The 15,979-nt window shown below is 39.7% G+C and overlaps 1 protein-coding gene across 5 annotated transcripts in view; it reads left to right on the top strand.

Moving 5' to 3' along the window:
- The window catches only part of FTO (FTO alpha-ketoglutarate dependent dioxygenase), a 414,073-nt gene that overhangs the window by 185,094 nt on the left and 213,000 nt on the right, over positions 1–15,979 (top strand). For all 5 annotated transcript variants that reach the window (XM_033218421.1, XM_033218422.1, XM_033218423.1 and 2 more), the window contains one exon: positions 848–967. In XM_033218421.1, coding sequence (XP_033074312.1) covers positions 848–967 — 120 coding nt within the window. The remainder of the gene's footprint in view (positions 1–847; positions 968–15,979) is intronic.

Consider the following 15,979-nt stretch of genomic DNA (forward strand, 5'->3'; position numbering starts at 1 on the left):
TATATACAGGTTAAGATTATCACCAGCTCCTCCTGGCCCATGGGTAAGTTATTTTAATTTATTGCAATTTAAGAAACTTATAATTAATATTTCCTAATATGTATCCATGTTTTGCTTTTAATACCAGCCTTAAATAAAGACATTTAATAAAAACACATTCGGTTTATGCCTTTCCCATCAAACATAGTACAGCCTGCTTTATAATTAGGATCTCAGTATTTATTGTTGATTGACTTATAGTTTCCTCACATCTGACTGATAAATGTGACTGAAAACCCCTCTCTGGCCGTGAGCTGGGTTGTGTAAGAGAATTTCAGCTTTTTAATTATTTTATTTTATTTTAACACAGAGACTCTTGCTCTGTTGCCCAGGCTGGATGGAATGCAGTGGCACAATTAGAGCTCATCACAGCCTCAAACTCCTAGGCTCAAGGAATCCTCTTGCCTCAGCCTCCCAAGCAGCCAGGACGACCAGCACACACCACTGTGCTTGGCCAATTTATTTTTAATTGTTTTTGTAGAGACAGCATCTTGCAGTGTTGCCTAGGCTGGGCTCAAACTCCTGGCCTCAAGCGATCCTCATGCCTCGGCCTGCCAAACTATTGAGATTATAGGCATGAACCAACACGTCTGGCCAGACCTCAGTTTTAAGACTACTCTTTTCTTAGCATTGCAGAAATGCTCTGGAGTTGCCAGCTTACATTGGGAACTGATTAGGCTGACCTTTCTCACCTTTTCTCATCCTATGGCCATCAAGTTACCGAAGGAGAATTAAGAGACGAAGTCATTGTCCTTGCTTGTCTATCACAAGGGAATTAAAACCACCATCTTCTCTTTATGGTCCACAGGTCGAGTTTGAGTGGCTGAGGCAGTTTTGGTTTCAAGGCAATCGATACAGAAAGTGCACTGACTGGTGGTGTCAACCCATGGCTCAGTTGGAAGCACTGTGGAAGAAGATGGAGGGTGTGGTAAGTCCATGAGGCCTGAGACCGTGTTTTGTGGACTGCTGTGTTATACAAATCCTCCACTGCCTCATTTGCATAGGCAAATGTAGATTTAATTATTCCTAATTATCAAGTTAGGTTCTTCTTGGTAAGGTGATGGATATAGCCAGGATTTTGTCAGTACAACCTCAGTTTAGTTCAATAAGCATTTATTATTTTCTCCTCATAAGGCATGTGCTGGATATATACTAGGAAGTGGTGATAAGAGAATAACTATTTGAAATAGTATTTAACATTTATTTGCATTTTTATATGCATCAGGTGCTACTCTGTTTTCCCAGTATTAACTTTAAAAAATTTTACAGCAGTACTAAGAGGTATAGAAACTTTTCCAGGATATGAATTTATGGATGTGAAAACTGAGGGACAGGGAAATGAAGGGCCTCCCCCAAGGTCACTGCGTAAGTGGCAAAGCAAGGGGGAAACCCAGGCAGGCTGGCTCCACAGCTTATGCTCTCAACCACTGTGATCCAACAGTTGAACAAGGAGAGGGGCACGAATATCACCAGGTATGACATTAGCTAAAATGAAATCCGGTGATATATGTTAAATGTTAAAAGAAAATCACAGTTCCAGAAGAGGGAGCATTACATTCAGACCACTTGAGCTGGCTGGGATGGTGGTGAAATGGCAGATGTGGCTTTTGGGGCCGTTGAATGCTGAGGAGTATGATGGGATGGGGGATCTGGGGACGAACTTTAGACTCCAGGAACTGTAAAAACAAGACCAGAAGTGAGGAAGTCCAGTGTGACCAGAGCAAGGAGTGCAGATGATGTGGGATGAAATGTAGCTGGAAGGCAGGTTGAAGCCTCATGGAGGTCTTGCACTAAGTCTTAATTTAAATAATAGTAATAATAATAGCAAACACTTACATAATACTTATTATGTACCAGACATTATTCTATGTGTTTTCTATCCTCTTTAACTTTTTATGGCACCCCATAACATAGGTGTAATGTATTCCCCATTTTTCTTTTATTTTTCTTTCTTTTTTTTTTTTTTTGAGACGGAGTCTCACTCTGTCCCCCAGGCTGGAGTGCAGTGGCGCAGTCTGGGCTCACTGCAAGCTCCGCCTCCCGGGTTCACGCTATTCTCCAGCCTCAGCCTCCTGAGTAGCTGGGAGGACTACAGGCGCCTGCCACCGCGCCCGGCTAATTTTTTTGTATTTTTAGTAGAGATGGGGTTTCACTGTGGTCTCGATCTCCTGACCTTGTGATCCGCCCGCCTCGGCCTCCCAAAGTGCTGGGATTACAGGCGTGAGCCACCGCGCCTGACCCTGTATTCCCCGTTTTTCTAACGAGGAGACCAAAACGCAAAGGGTTTATGTAACTTCCTCAAGGTCACCCAGCTAACAGGTGAGGGAGCTGGAATTTGAACTCAAGAAGGCTGCCTCTGGGGTCCTTGCTCTTCACCACCTCACTGTTCTGCCTTCGAACAGTTGGATTTGGAATGTAGTAGAAAAGTGGTAAACGCCTGCAAACTCTGGAGATAGTACCTCTGCACAGAATTTGAATTGTGCTGGAAACAATGAACTAATCTGCAAAAATGGATAGCTATTGCTAATCTCTATTTTATTTTTTTAAGGCCACTTTATTGGGGTATGATTGCCCTACAAAAAACTGTTCATATTTAATGTGTAAAACCTGAGTTTAGAGATACGTGTACATTTGTGAAACCGTCACAGCAGTCTATGCCATAAGCCTATCCACCACCTCCAAAAGTTTTCTTCTGTCTTATTTATTATAATTATTTTTGTGATAAGAACACTTAACATAGGGTCTACCCTAATTCCTACTTTATAATAATGAAAATGTCAAGTCACAACTGTGAAGGCCTCAGTTTAAAAGTCGGGATCAGAATCCAAAAGCCCTTGCTTTCCAGACATCTCAAATCTTTAAATCGTACCTTTCCATGGATATGTGTCTGGGGAAGGAATGTTATAATCCTTTTAATGTATTAATAGTATCACAAAAATTGATTTCTCCAAAGACCTGAATCGATGCAAAACTGAGCATTGTGAAACTGAATTGGAGTTAATGAAAAGTCTGTGCCTAAATCTCCTTGGTCAGTTCTGTTCCTAAACTAAGCCTGTTATGAGTACTCTCCGTTTTTATGGGCTTCTTATATAAAGGCAGCTTCAGTTTCAGGGCAACGTTTTTTTTCCTCCTACTGTGTAATTCTGATTTTGTCCATTTGCATATGAGTTAGAACCTCTTAACTTGATGAACCTTAGCTCTAAGACATCAGCTTGACTTTGAAGTTGTAATTTGACAACTCTGTGAATTAGAGTTGAAGAGCAAATAAGAAAGGCGCTCTTATTGATTTTTTTTTTTTTTTTTTTGAGACAGAGTCTTGCTCTGTCGCCCAGCCTGGAGTGCAATGGCGCGATCTCAGCTCCCTGCAACCTCCGCCTCCTGGGTTCAAGCGATTCTCCTGCCTCAGCCTCCCGAGTAGCTGGGATTACAGGCGCCCGCCACCATGCCTGCCTAATTTTTGTATTTTTTAGAAGAGACGGAGTTTCACCATGTTGGCCAGGCTGGTCTCCAACTCCTGACCTCAGGTGATCTGCCCATCTCGGCCTCTTAAAGTGTTGGGATTACAGGCGTGAACCACCGTGCTTGGCCCTTGATTTTGTTTTTGTTCAAGAGCTTTTTTTTTTTTTTTGTAAAATCTGGCCCAGCAAGGTGGCTCATACCCTTGTCTTCTCAGCATTTTGGGAGGCCAAGTTGGGAGGATTGCTTGAGCCCAGGAGTTTGAGACTAGCGTGGGCAACATAGTGAGACTTCATCTGTACGAAATAAAAAACATTATCCGCCTGTGGTGGTGCGTGCCTATAGTCTGAGCTACTTGGGAGGCTGAGGTGGGAGGATCTTTGGAGCCCAGGAGGTCAAGGCTACAGTGAGCTGTGATCGCTTTACTGCGCTTTAGCCTGGGTGACAGAGTGAGACCTTGTCTCTCTCACACACACACACACACACACACACACACACACACACACAAAATAAAATATTTGGTATTGTGAGCTTACCAGTGATATTCATTATGAATTCATTTAAGGGATTTAGTTATATCTACGTAAATTTGTGCATAAATAATTTCAAGGTGGTGGCACATTTGTTAAAAGGAAATATCTTTTGTTTTGTCGCTCTTGTATAAAAAATACCAAAAGGAAAAGCAATTCTGCGAACTCTCTGGTGCTAGTTTCCCAGCAGTTGGCATGGCATTCCTAAGTGTTCTGAGGGAGATCAGTGGCCTCAGTGTCTCTCCTCAGCATGCCTTGGGATGATCTTTATCAGCAGAGTGAAGATTTAGGCCCAGACAAAAGGGATGTTTCTTCCAAATTAAATGTAAGCATTGCTTCAAGCCTTTTACAAATGACTTTTTACAAATTCAAGTAATTTCTTTTTTCTATTGGAAAAGACAGAACAGAATAATTGTTGGACGGGTCTACGGTTCTGTGGCTGTGTTCGTGCAGTGCCATCTGGTATTTGTATACTCGGGTGGAATTGGCAGTGGCTGGTTAGATTTCCACTTGGTACCAGCCCACCTCATATTTTCTCAGTTGCCAGCAGTAGGGGGCAATGTTGAGCTACCAGATTGAGGCCCCAAGATGTTAGCCTTTCAGGAAAATGCATACAAAAATACCATTAACTGTCAAGAATTATCCCTGTTGCTTCAAGTTAGCTGTAATCTCCAAGATTCCATAACACAGGATATCAGTTGTGGGTTAACAAATTCAACAGCAATTTAACATAAAAAATACAGTGTTTGGTGCACATTTGGATTGTATAGCATTAGACTAATCCAAATGGAATTTCTGAGTGTCCTCGCTTTGCTTACAGGGACTATCTTACTCAAAATTATGATCATTTTAGACAAATGATTCTTTTTTATCTTTATGCTTTTTTTGAATTGTAAAATCATGTGTGTGTTGTGGAAGGATTTCTTTAATCAATGCATTTTGTCTGTTCTGCAAAATAACATCGATCTCTTTTGCTGAGAAAATAAAATAAAAAACCTCAGGGAATATGTACATTACTTTTCCCCTTTTGCTTATGAGTAAAGCAACCTTTATCGGCCCTTGTACCAGGGAAGAGACTTGAGCTGTGATTTCTGTCTTTGTGTTCTTTTTTCACTTTGTGGTTGGAAGGTGTAGTCTGAGGAAGGATATAGAAGAATGGAAAATGAGCTTTGAAATCGCTTTTCTTCCAGTAATGGTAATTGCTTCACATGTCATAACCAGTCACATATTTCAAAAAGTTTAGTCAGCTGTCTTTAAAACTCCCCCATCCTCCACTTCCCATTTCCTGTCCCAGCAAACACCATTTTTATCACACTGTTTATTCTTGCCATTTTTCTCCCGGCGGATAGTTTTACTCCGTCCGTGCTCTTGTGATGTAAATGTTAAACCTTATATTTGAATGACATTCTGATAAAATATCACATTTTCCCTGAATATTACCTCATGAATTTATGAGCCATTAAGCCCAAAGCAACATAACCCTTTCTTATAACCCAGGAATTTAGTCTGGCCTTTCCCCTCCTCTTTGCTCCCTATTGAGGATGGCATTATAACACTATAATACTATTCAAATATTTGTTTTTTATTTTAATTTTTTTAAAACCCGATGCACTTCCTACCCGCCACCGCCCCCGCCATCCAAGATGATTGTATTATGAGAAGACTCTTCAGGATAAGAGAGAGTTACCATTTGAAAGAAACTGTACAACTGCTTTGCTTTCTGGGTAAAGAGAAATATGAAAAGCTGAAGTCTCCTGTGAGGTGAGGAAGTCTTGCTGTAGCCAGAGATTCAACGGATAGGCCATTTGTCTCTCAGGGTCTGGTATCGCTCTTTGCAAAACTGACATTTATTTTACCTATAAAAATGTTTTAACACTATCAAATTCACAATGATACAGAAAAGAATGCTAGGTGCGAAATCCTCTAAATTGGTGACATTTATTCCTTTCCTGTTGACCTTAAAAAAAAAAAAGGTCAATTTGGTATAATCCAATGGAAATATTTGACGATCGTTTCCAGAGTAAACATTTTCAGAAGTATTGATGATTTCTATACTGGAGAGAAATTCTTGCTGTTTTCCTCAGTTTTTTCTTTTAGAAGAAAAAGTAGATCCTGATGGTTTTGAATGTTTTTAATTGCATTTCCTGTTCTGACAATTCCTTGTGCTATTATAGCAATGCATTTATATGGCAGTTGGCCTTAATAACCTTTATTGACTTTAGGGGGTAGGAGCCAAGACTGGATTATTTTAATGTATCCGTTTTGAAACAGTGTAAAACACAACATATAATTATGTTAGGTAAGCTATAGGCTACATTTATTTCTATCCATTTATGTTAAAATTTGGCACAGGAGAGCAGAGAGATGTGGAAAATGAGTAGGTGTTTAATTTAATAATGTAACCAGTTTCTTGTTGTTAAAGTTTTAAGAGAGAAATGTACTTAAGAAGGTAAAGGTTGTCCCTGACAAGTTAGTTATAATAGTTTAATTTTAAGATGAGTCATGCCTTTTCCCCTGCTATTTTGGCCTGTGTAAATCATCTGGGAAGGCCCTTGCCAGGAGCCTGCCCGTGGCTGTGTGGATGAGTCTTCCTCAGCGTAGGTTACACTTCATGTAGGTTACACAGTCATAGGGAATGATTGAGCCAAGCAGTAGTTTGTTTATTTTTGGAGAGATTAATGAAGCTCTCATCACAGTGCTTTAGAATAAATTCTTTAAAACTGAATACAGGAACAAGGCTGCTTTTCCATTTACTGAAATATTTACTGAGTATACTGGTATTTGCTATTGTATTATAGTTCAATTAGCTAAGTTTATTTTAAACTTCCTTCTAGGATTGCAGATTTTTGGGGATGTGCAGAAGAAAGTGTTGAATTTTTTTTGTTTGCATTAATGGGAAAGTCACCAATTTTTTGTGTGTGTATGTGTATGTATAATTTTTTTCTCCCTTCTTTTCAGTGTTAATGTGCACAGTAAGTTACATCAGCCAACATAATCCAGTCTCCCCATTTTTTCAGGGTTAGCATTTCTGATTTAGGAGCAGAGTATATTATAATTTAGGATCCGATGTGAGATGTCTAGTGGTTTTAAATTAAAATGTAAATTCTCTTTTTTGACTGGGGCAGTGCTGAGTGACTCAAGATAAGCACAGATTAGAGGTGGATAAAGAATCATAAGCATCCAAAAATTCAGTTTCTGAAACCTGTATGCAGACCTTTATATTTAGTTTTGAAAATTTGGAAAAATGAAAAAGTCACTTGCAGCTGGAGCAGCTTAAAATCTTTGGTTTAAATCTTTGGTTTTTGGTTATCTTAAAAGTGTTCAGGGAAGCTCGGTTCTTTCCATTCTCCTTCCTACCCACCCACTCCAATTCCCCACCCACTCCAATTCCCCACAGCTATATTGTTCTATTAAAAGTAAAACATCTGGGGAGAAATTTTACATGTAGTTTAGCAATGAATTTCTTACACGTTTTGATTCCTTTTTTGATTATCTTATGAATTTCAGAGTTTTCCATTTTTTTTCCCTAAGCATCTGCACCTTTAGTAAGGAATTTTACAAGAAAGTGTTGTGTATCCTGTCTTTTTGGGAAAAAAGAATATACAATTCCAAGAGAATTCAGGCTTAAACCTCAAAAACACAGTGTGCATCGAAAGCACAAAGGACTGTGTTTATGATTCTCTTTGAAGTGTTTTTGCAACTGGATAAGGAAAATTTTAGAAACCGTCTGATAGTGTTCAGGGTAAATACTTAAACCCCTTTAGAGAATTTCACACACAGATACTGTGCAGCAGAAAAAAGGGATACTTATGTTTCTTAAAGCTGCTACAGCCTACAGCTTTGTACTTAAAGACAGAGGTGTTGAATAGAATTCTACTGAGGATACATCCAGTGACAATATCTCCAGGAACATCAGAGCAAACCAGTGGGTAGGACTTTCTGTTTTTAACCCTTACATGAGCTGTGTGAGAGTTGAGCTTTATTGGTACCAAGTCCTAGGATGTGCCTGGTACATCTCAGGAATGTTAAGAGGATCGTTCCTAGCGCCTCTGCTCTGCACACAATAGGAACAAGACTAAAAATGCTGAAGATGCTGAGACAAAGTGACAGGAGCTAGGAAATTCCAAGTGACAGCCTTGCCATCTCTCTTAACTCTTAGTGTGTGGAGAGAAAAACTGGAGTAAACAGCCAGGGTTTCTGTTTTAACCTTGGTTCCATAGGATTTGGCTAAATTTTGACAACCTTTGTTAAATACACACACGTACATATGCACGCACACACATATGCACATTTCACACATTCTATATGTAAAGAAAAAAAGATGAATTCTGCTGCTTTAAATAGTTTTAACCACCCTGAAATTCAAATTGATATAAAGGTGTGAAGATCCTGCTATTTTCCCTGGGGTGCTATTTTAGCCTTGGCTGCTGGAATTTATTTTGGATTGCTTTGACTAGCAGACCATCATAGCATTTCAGATATGAATTAAGAAACCCTGGTGCAAGATTGGAATGTCAGAAATTTCTATTTTTCCTGGAAAAGATATAATATAAAACAAATTATATACCTTATTTCATCTAGGTTTTTTTGGGGGGGGGTTGGGGAGCATGGTAGAGGGATTAAATTCAGCTCTAGTCTGTTATTTACTTTATTATAATTACCTCTGAAATATCCTAGAAGAATCTCAGTCTAGAAGAATGAAGTAGTTTGCAAAATAATAATAATAATCACCAGACCTACAGTTTTGAAAGGGAAGCAAGATTTCCAAAGGATGTCATGCCATTTATTTGGAATATTATCAAGATGTTAGAATCTTTTTTTTCCCCAAGTTGGTTAATGAATAATCGCTAAACCTGTTACCTTTTGAAGAGTATTGTTATGATGATCCAGTGAGAAAGTCTGTAAAATATAAAACACATAAATACAAGGTATCACCAGTATTGATTTTAGAAGGAAACGTCAACAGTCTTCAGCTGAGGAATCCTTACTTCGAGTCCGGTTGACCGAGTCTTCCTTCGTGACAGCATCCCTCTCCTTTCCTCATTTTCCTTCTTCTGGAGCCGGGGTTCAGTCCAGGAGCTAAAGGGACTCACAACAATTTGGAACTCAGTGCTCCTCTTGCAATGCGTCTATCCACTGTGGGTTAAATATTTCGGGAGGCTGGGCTGGGAATCTTTCCATATTGTACAAAAATGTCTCTATGGAGAAATGTGCTCCCAGTGCCAAAAAATGACTTACCAGAGAGCCCCGGGAACACATTAAGTTGGCCCTTCCGTGCCTTATGGGTAACATAACCACCATCCTGTTCCCTCCTCATTGACATCTGCAAAATAATGACCCTTTTTTAACCAAGGGGAACTATGATCTATTTTTTCTGCATTCCTGAAAGGATCTCTGTGATTGTAGATGATATTTTTAATAGCATCTTTTCCTAACAAGTTAAATGTGATTGACGTGTTTTTTTTCATTTTCTTTGCATGATCTCAGTCCATCTGGAACCACCTGTGACAGTCTCAATTGTAAATTTTTCCTTCATATGTGTAAAAATCTCAGGCAGATCATCTCCTACTTGTTTTTTTTTAATACCACTCAATGAATCTCCTAATCTTTTTTTCATTGACAAAATTAGCTTTCAACTAAAAATCTGGAGTCTTCGGCATTATTCATAATTAAAGTTTAATGTTTTACACATACCTGCATAGCCGTATCTGCATTGGTTATAAAGACTTAGAACTGGTGGTAGCTTGAACATATATAACCCTCTTATTAAATATTATTAATTGAAATAACAAATTATGAAATATCCAGAATTATGCATCAGATGTTCTTTAACAGATGTTGGGGGATTAAGAGGTTTCATATTTTACTTCATGACATAAACTTTTCATGCAGTTAGCAGCGACATTTTTTAAAGGCTGGGAGTGGTGGCATAGACCAATGCCTGTAATACATTCATATGTTTCTGATACTGAAGTTTCGTGTCCTGGACACCTGAACATTGTTTGGGAAGGGTGGGCAGTATTCAGCCATCCAGTAATAAATATCTCAAAGGTAACATACCCAAAACCCACGGTTTGATTTCTGTAATCCCTGGTGTTTCACAGTTCAGTAATTTGAACCATCCAGTTGCCCAGACTAAAACCTTGGAGTCTTCTTGATGTATCTCTTGATTTATCAGTGAATCCAGTTAGCTCTGCTTTCAAAATATACTCATGACCTGAGTACCCTTCAAACCTCCTGTGCTACCACCTTGGTAAAAATTACCATCGTTTATAAAATAGCCTCTCAACCAGCTTTCCTGCTTCTACTACCCTATGTCCATCCCAATCAGAATGCTCCTTTCAGATACAAGGCAGGTCATCATTTCACTCCCCTGTTTCAAACCTACTATCATGGTTAGAAATCCACCTTCCTTGCAATGGCCCAATGCCCTGCAGGATCTGTCCATTCCTCGGCCTCCATCAGTGCTCCCCCTCTTTCCCTCCCCTAACGTCTGCCGTATTATGTCTAGAACATGCCCAGCCCACTCTTGCCCAGGATTTTTGTGTATGCCGCTGCCTCTGTCTTGAATGTCCGTCCTTCTGTAATTTACATGACTCTCTCCCTCATTTCATTCAGATCTCTTGCTCATGTCACTTTCTTGGAGAGAGTTGCTCTGACCAAGCACTCTCTCATTGTAGCAGGGACTTACTCTTTTCTACTGTACTCTTAACACTTTCCACCAACTGCGATTATCCTATATATCCATTTGTTGTCTGTCTCTATATGAAATAATCTCCATGAGGTCAGCAGGGACTTGGTCTGTTTTAGTCACTCTTATTTCCCCAACCTCTAGAACAGCATCTGCTGCATAGGAGGTACTCGACACATGTTTGTTAAAAGCAAGAGTTCACATGAGGTCTGTGTTCTAGTCCTGCCTTTTCCTCCTACCCATGTTGATCAGTGTGGCCTTAAATCTTTTATTTATTTATTTATTTATTTATTTATTTTGAGATGGTCTTACTCTGTTACCTAGGCTAGAGTACAGTGGTGTGATCATAGCTCCCTGTAGCCTCAAGCTCCTGGGTTCAAGTAATTCGCCCACCTCAGCCTCCTGAGAAGCTAGGACTACAAGCCACCATGCCTGCCTAATTTATTTTTATTTTTGCAGAGACAGGTTCTTGCTGTGTTAACCAGGCTGGTCTTAAACTCCTGGCCTTAAGTCATCCTCTCACCTTGGCCTCCCAAAATGCTGGGATTCCGGTGTGAGTAACAGTACCTGGCCAATAAATTCTTTTTAACTTTATACCTTTTCCTAAAGTGTTACCTCTTATTACCTGCTTCACAGGAATATTTTTGGGTTAGTTTTATTCTTAAACAAATACAACTCTCAAAATAATACCCAAAACATCTTTAACTTCTTTTTAAAAACAAAATAATATTGAGGACACAGAGGAAAGTCTTGTTTTATGCCTCTGGCATTTATAGCTGAGAAGATTGAGCAATCACAGGCAAACAACTTATGCAAATATGGAAAATCTTTTTTTTTTTTTTTAATGAGAGGATTAAGTAGGTTATTAGTTTCCCAGAGTACCAGTGTTGCTAAAAGTTACAATCATAGTGTTTTGTCTTATTTGTTATCATCCTTCATATCATCCTTTTAGATTTCCCTCTTCTAGTAAAACTTAGTAAATTGTCACAAAATTAAATGACTTCTCCAACAAAGCTTGGACTTTCTTGTTACAAATTTTCAAAATTATATAGAGAAAGCAGCATGGGCTGGACAGGTTTTGGGCACAGAACTAGGGAAGTCCCTGAGGAGTAAACTGACTTCCTCTAGACAAGCTGAAAACTGATTAAAATATTTATCATCCTTTGGGTATGCAATAGCTTTTGATGATGGAAGGCATATTAATATTCATCTTTGCTGCTTGTCTACACTTCAGACAGATCCCAGGAAAGGATGTTCAAATGACCAGTTTTCTTTCCTCACCAGGAGTCCTTGAGAAACCAGTACAGCTTGGAACCAAGAAATGCCTTGTGATGTGGGTTGAGCTTTTCCTTTGGGGGACAGGAATGGGGGAATACAAACCAGGGGAGACCTTTGGGCTGGAAAGCTTTAAAGGATGACTGCTTTCTCACAGGAAGTCTTTTGCAGAACAAAGGAAAAAGTTTGGTTGTAATTCTATAAGCAGCAGAACTGTTATTGCTTATCTGAATACATGAAGCCGACTTCATTCCTTAGGTAAAGTCGGAAGATCGAAGCCTTATACAAGCTGAAGATTTTTCTTCCTCACCACCAACCACCCCTTCTACAACCACTTTGTTGTAGAAGGAGAGAAATCAGTTGTGTTTGCAGCTGATGCTCAGGTCTTCCGATTGGTTCTAGAGTGCCCCATCTCCCTTTTGTCCTGAGACAGAATTTGAATGCATATGGCATCCACATAGCCTGGCATGAGTAGCACAGGGTGGCCTTCTGGGATTCTCAGGATCTGTCTTTTTATTTTTTATTTTTTTCTTTAATGTGAGAAAGAGTCTGGCTTTATTAGTTGAGTTAATTAAGCAGTGTTTTTTTTTTAGATTGAAACAGCCTTGATTATATTTTTGGTTGCAAATAAGACCTCTGAAAGAACTCAATCTTTATATGAACAGTCTGAAAAACCTGAAAGTTAATAGAATATTCTCATAAAAAGGGCAATGTGTTAAGACTCTTGGTTTCTGTCTTTTAAATCTGAAAATTCAGAATCCTCTTCTCTTGCATTTCAGTTTTTATTATTCCACACTACTGAGATATTTTGATGAAAGGTAACCTTAAACATTGGACAATAATTATGTTTGAAATCTATTGTAATATAGTGACATCAAAAGTGCTCTTTCTTCATCCCAGTCATTTAATCATTCATCTGCCTTTTTTTTTTTTTTTGCTGGTAAGTGTGAAGTTATACAAAGAGCTAGGACTTATGTCTCCCAGGTTGATAAGGCACAAGGCAGTAAGTAATTCAGAGGAAGAAAAAGGAGAAGAGCAGATTCTGACAGAGGCCTTTGGGAATACGAAGGATTTTGATAGATGGAGATGGGTGGAGAATATTCAAAGATGGCAGAAACAGGGCCATCGCAGTGGGAAAACACAGACCTGCTCTCAAACTTGATTAGACTGGATGGAGTTTGGTTTGTGTGAGTCCAGCAGCTAGAGATAAGATTAGGAAGATTAGCAAGGACCCTTTTTTCTCTAATGCATTTCTTTGCGAGGTATGGCACTTTCACCCCTTAATGACTGGCTTGCTATCAAAGTCATGGGAAGCAAAGTGCCAAACATGTGCAACTAAAAATAAAATGAAAACTGTTGGATTATCTTGCACTTGCAAAGGTTTTACTTTGAAAGCAAGTCAAATTCAATTATTTGCACTACTTTCAAGACCTGTCTGCTTTGTGAGTACAGCAAACAAACAACACCATACATTTTTAGAATGAGAATTACAAATGAGATTAGGTAATTTCTCTACCAAGATTCTTTGTTTTTCTCTCATAAATTGAATACCAGCTTAATAATTTTGGACTTTGGTCAGAAGTAGGTCTTCCCGTGTATGAACCACTTATGATTCTCTTCCTTGTTAGGAATCCTAAGTGTATTTCATTTGGTCTTTTGCTATTAGAGTTGTGGTTTGGAGGAAATGACATCTTCACTGCCTCTTGTCCAGGTGACAGTCTCGTGAACTCAATACTTGCATACAAATTATTTTGAAATAGAGCCAAAGTGTCATTCATGAGCTATTTGATTTGGTTCAAGAGAGTGGGTGTGGTCAGCTGTCACTTCCACTGCTGAAATAGAGTGGTTTCTTTCCCACACATACCTCTCCACTCCTTGGCTAACAGTCCCACGTTAGTGATTGTGCACTCTCTGCTGTCTCTATTTGCCAGGGCACTTCAGCTTGTCAGTCACACCAATTGAAAGACTGAGTAAATGTTCAGAACGTAAATGGCTGTTGTTCACTCTGGTCTTTCCCACCTTTGCACATAGGTTTCTGCTAGACTCTCATGTTCTCCCTCTATGTGATGCTCTTATTTTCCAATGACTGGTTTTATTACTTCTAAGGCACAAGATGTTAATTGTTGAGTGATTAATAACTCTCAGTTTGTTCTTCAAACGTGGGCTTCTGAAAGATTGCCTTTACTTTGATCCTGCTTAGGAATCTAAGGTCTTGGGGTAAATTTAGAGGCCACCATTCTCCTTAAATGATAGTGATATAGAGAAATGATATTATGAGACTACGGTTTCATTTTACCAAAGAAACTGATGAAAGTCACACCAGAGGGCCATTGCTCCCCTAGAGAACAAATGGGCTTCAGGCTTTTTAGAATGCCTTCTTTGATACCTCATTATTGCTCATAATGTCAGAGACACAGGTAATTCAGCATAGTGGTATTGGGCGTTGCTTAATTTCTTTCAAGGCCTGGAACATTTATCCTCTATTCTTTATTTATTAGGTATTCACCCTAATGGTACTCAAACTACTAGGCTCTGACAAGCTGCGGTCCAAATGCCATGGCATCCAGGAATGTCAATGTTGGAAGGGACCCGAGAGAGGATCATTTTCTCTTCCTTTTTGGAAAGGAAGGATTCAGAAGGATGTAGGCTTTTCTGGGGGGCATACAGCCAGATAATATAGCACCCCAGATTTCTCAGTTCCCAGTTCAGTGCTTTCTGCCACTCCCTAAATATCCCATGGCTGTGCTTGGGATATTTCTCTGCTACATTCACCAACTTTCAACGGTATGCCAATAGCAAAATAAGATAAACTGAGTGTTTCTCTGGAACTTTTTCTCTACCCTGTGTTTGAACCTGGCATATCAAAATTAGGCTATCTGGTGTTGAGATGGACACTATTTTTGCTCACCCAGCATTCATTCCTCCTTCTCTGGCAGCATCCTCATGTTGCCTTGTAGAGCCATTTTCTTCACTGGCTAGAGGGTGAGGTGCATTGTCTTATTCTGGCTACTCCATGAGCATGGGACCTGAGCCGGATCTTTCACATGAGCTTTCTCAGAGCTTTTTGCTTGTAAATATGGATACAATATCATAGGCACAGGATGCAGAATTCAAAAGTTATCAGTGTGGCCGGGCATGGTGGCTCATTCCTGTAATTCTAGCTCTTAGAGAGAGTGAAGGGCGTGGATCACTTCAGACCAAGGGTTCAAGACCAGCAACGTAGCAAGACCTTGCCTCTACAAAAAATGCAAAACACTGAGCCAGGCGTAGTGGCGCGTGCCTGTAGTTCCAGCTCCTTGGGAGGCTAGGGCAGGAGGATCACTTGAGTCCAGGAGTTGGAGGTTACAGTGAGCTGTGGTAGCACCACTGTGCTCTAGCCTAGGTGACAGAGTGAGACCCTGTCTCTTAAAAAATTAAATAAATAAAAACAAAGTTATAAAAGCCTCTGCTGTGAGAGTGTGTTTCTCCCCGCTCAGTCCTCCAGCTACTCATTCCCTTCTCAAGAGGCTGGCACTATTCCCAGTTCTTTCCATACCTTTCTAGGGTTATTCTATTTTTTTTTTTTTTCTCCCTTGAGACGGAGTCTTGCTCTTGTTGCCCAGGCTGGAGTGCAGTGGTGCAATCTAGGCTCACTGCAGCCTTCCCCTCCTGGGTCCAAGCGATTCTGCTGCTTCAGCCTCCTGAGTAGCTGGGATTCCAGGTGCCTGTCACCACACCAAGCTAATTTTTGTATTTTTAGTAGAGACAAGGTTTTGCCATGTTGGCCAGACTAGTCTCGAACTCCTGACCTCAAGTGATCTGCCCACCTCAACCTCCCAAAGTGCTGGGATTACAGGTGTGAGCCACTGTGCCCAGCCGAGATATTCTATATAGTTACAAACATTTATCTGTTTTTTCCCCACACGAATAACACTATGTCCTAGAGACTGTTCCATATTTGTATGTTCTTTTAAATTACTGTGTATCTTTTTATTGTATGGTTCCATAA

This window comes from Trachypithecus francoisi, unplaced genomic scaffold, assembly GCF_009764315.1.
Source record: "Trachypithecus francoisi isolate TF-2019V2 unplaced genomic scaffold, Tfra_2.0 Lachesis_group10, whole genome shotgun sequence".
Taxonomy (NCBI): Eukaryota; Metazoa; Chordata; class Mammalia; order Primates; family Cercopithecidae; genus Trachypithecus; species Trachypithecus francoisi.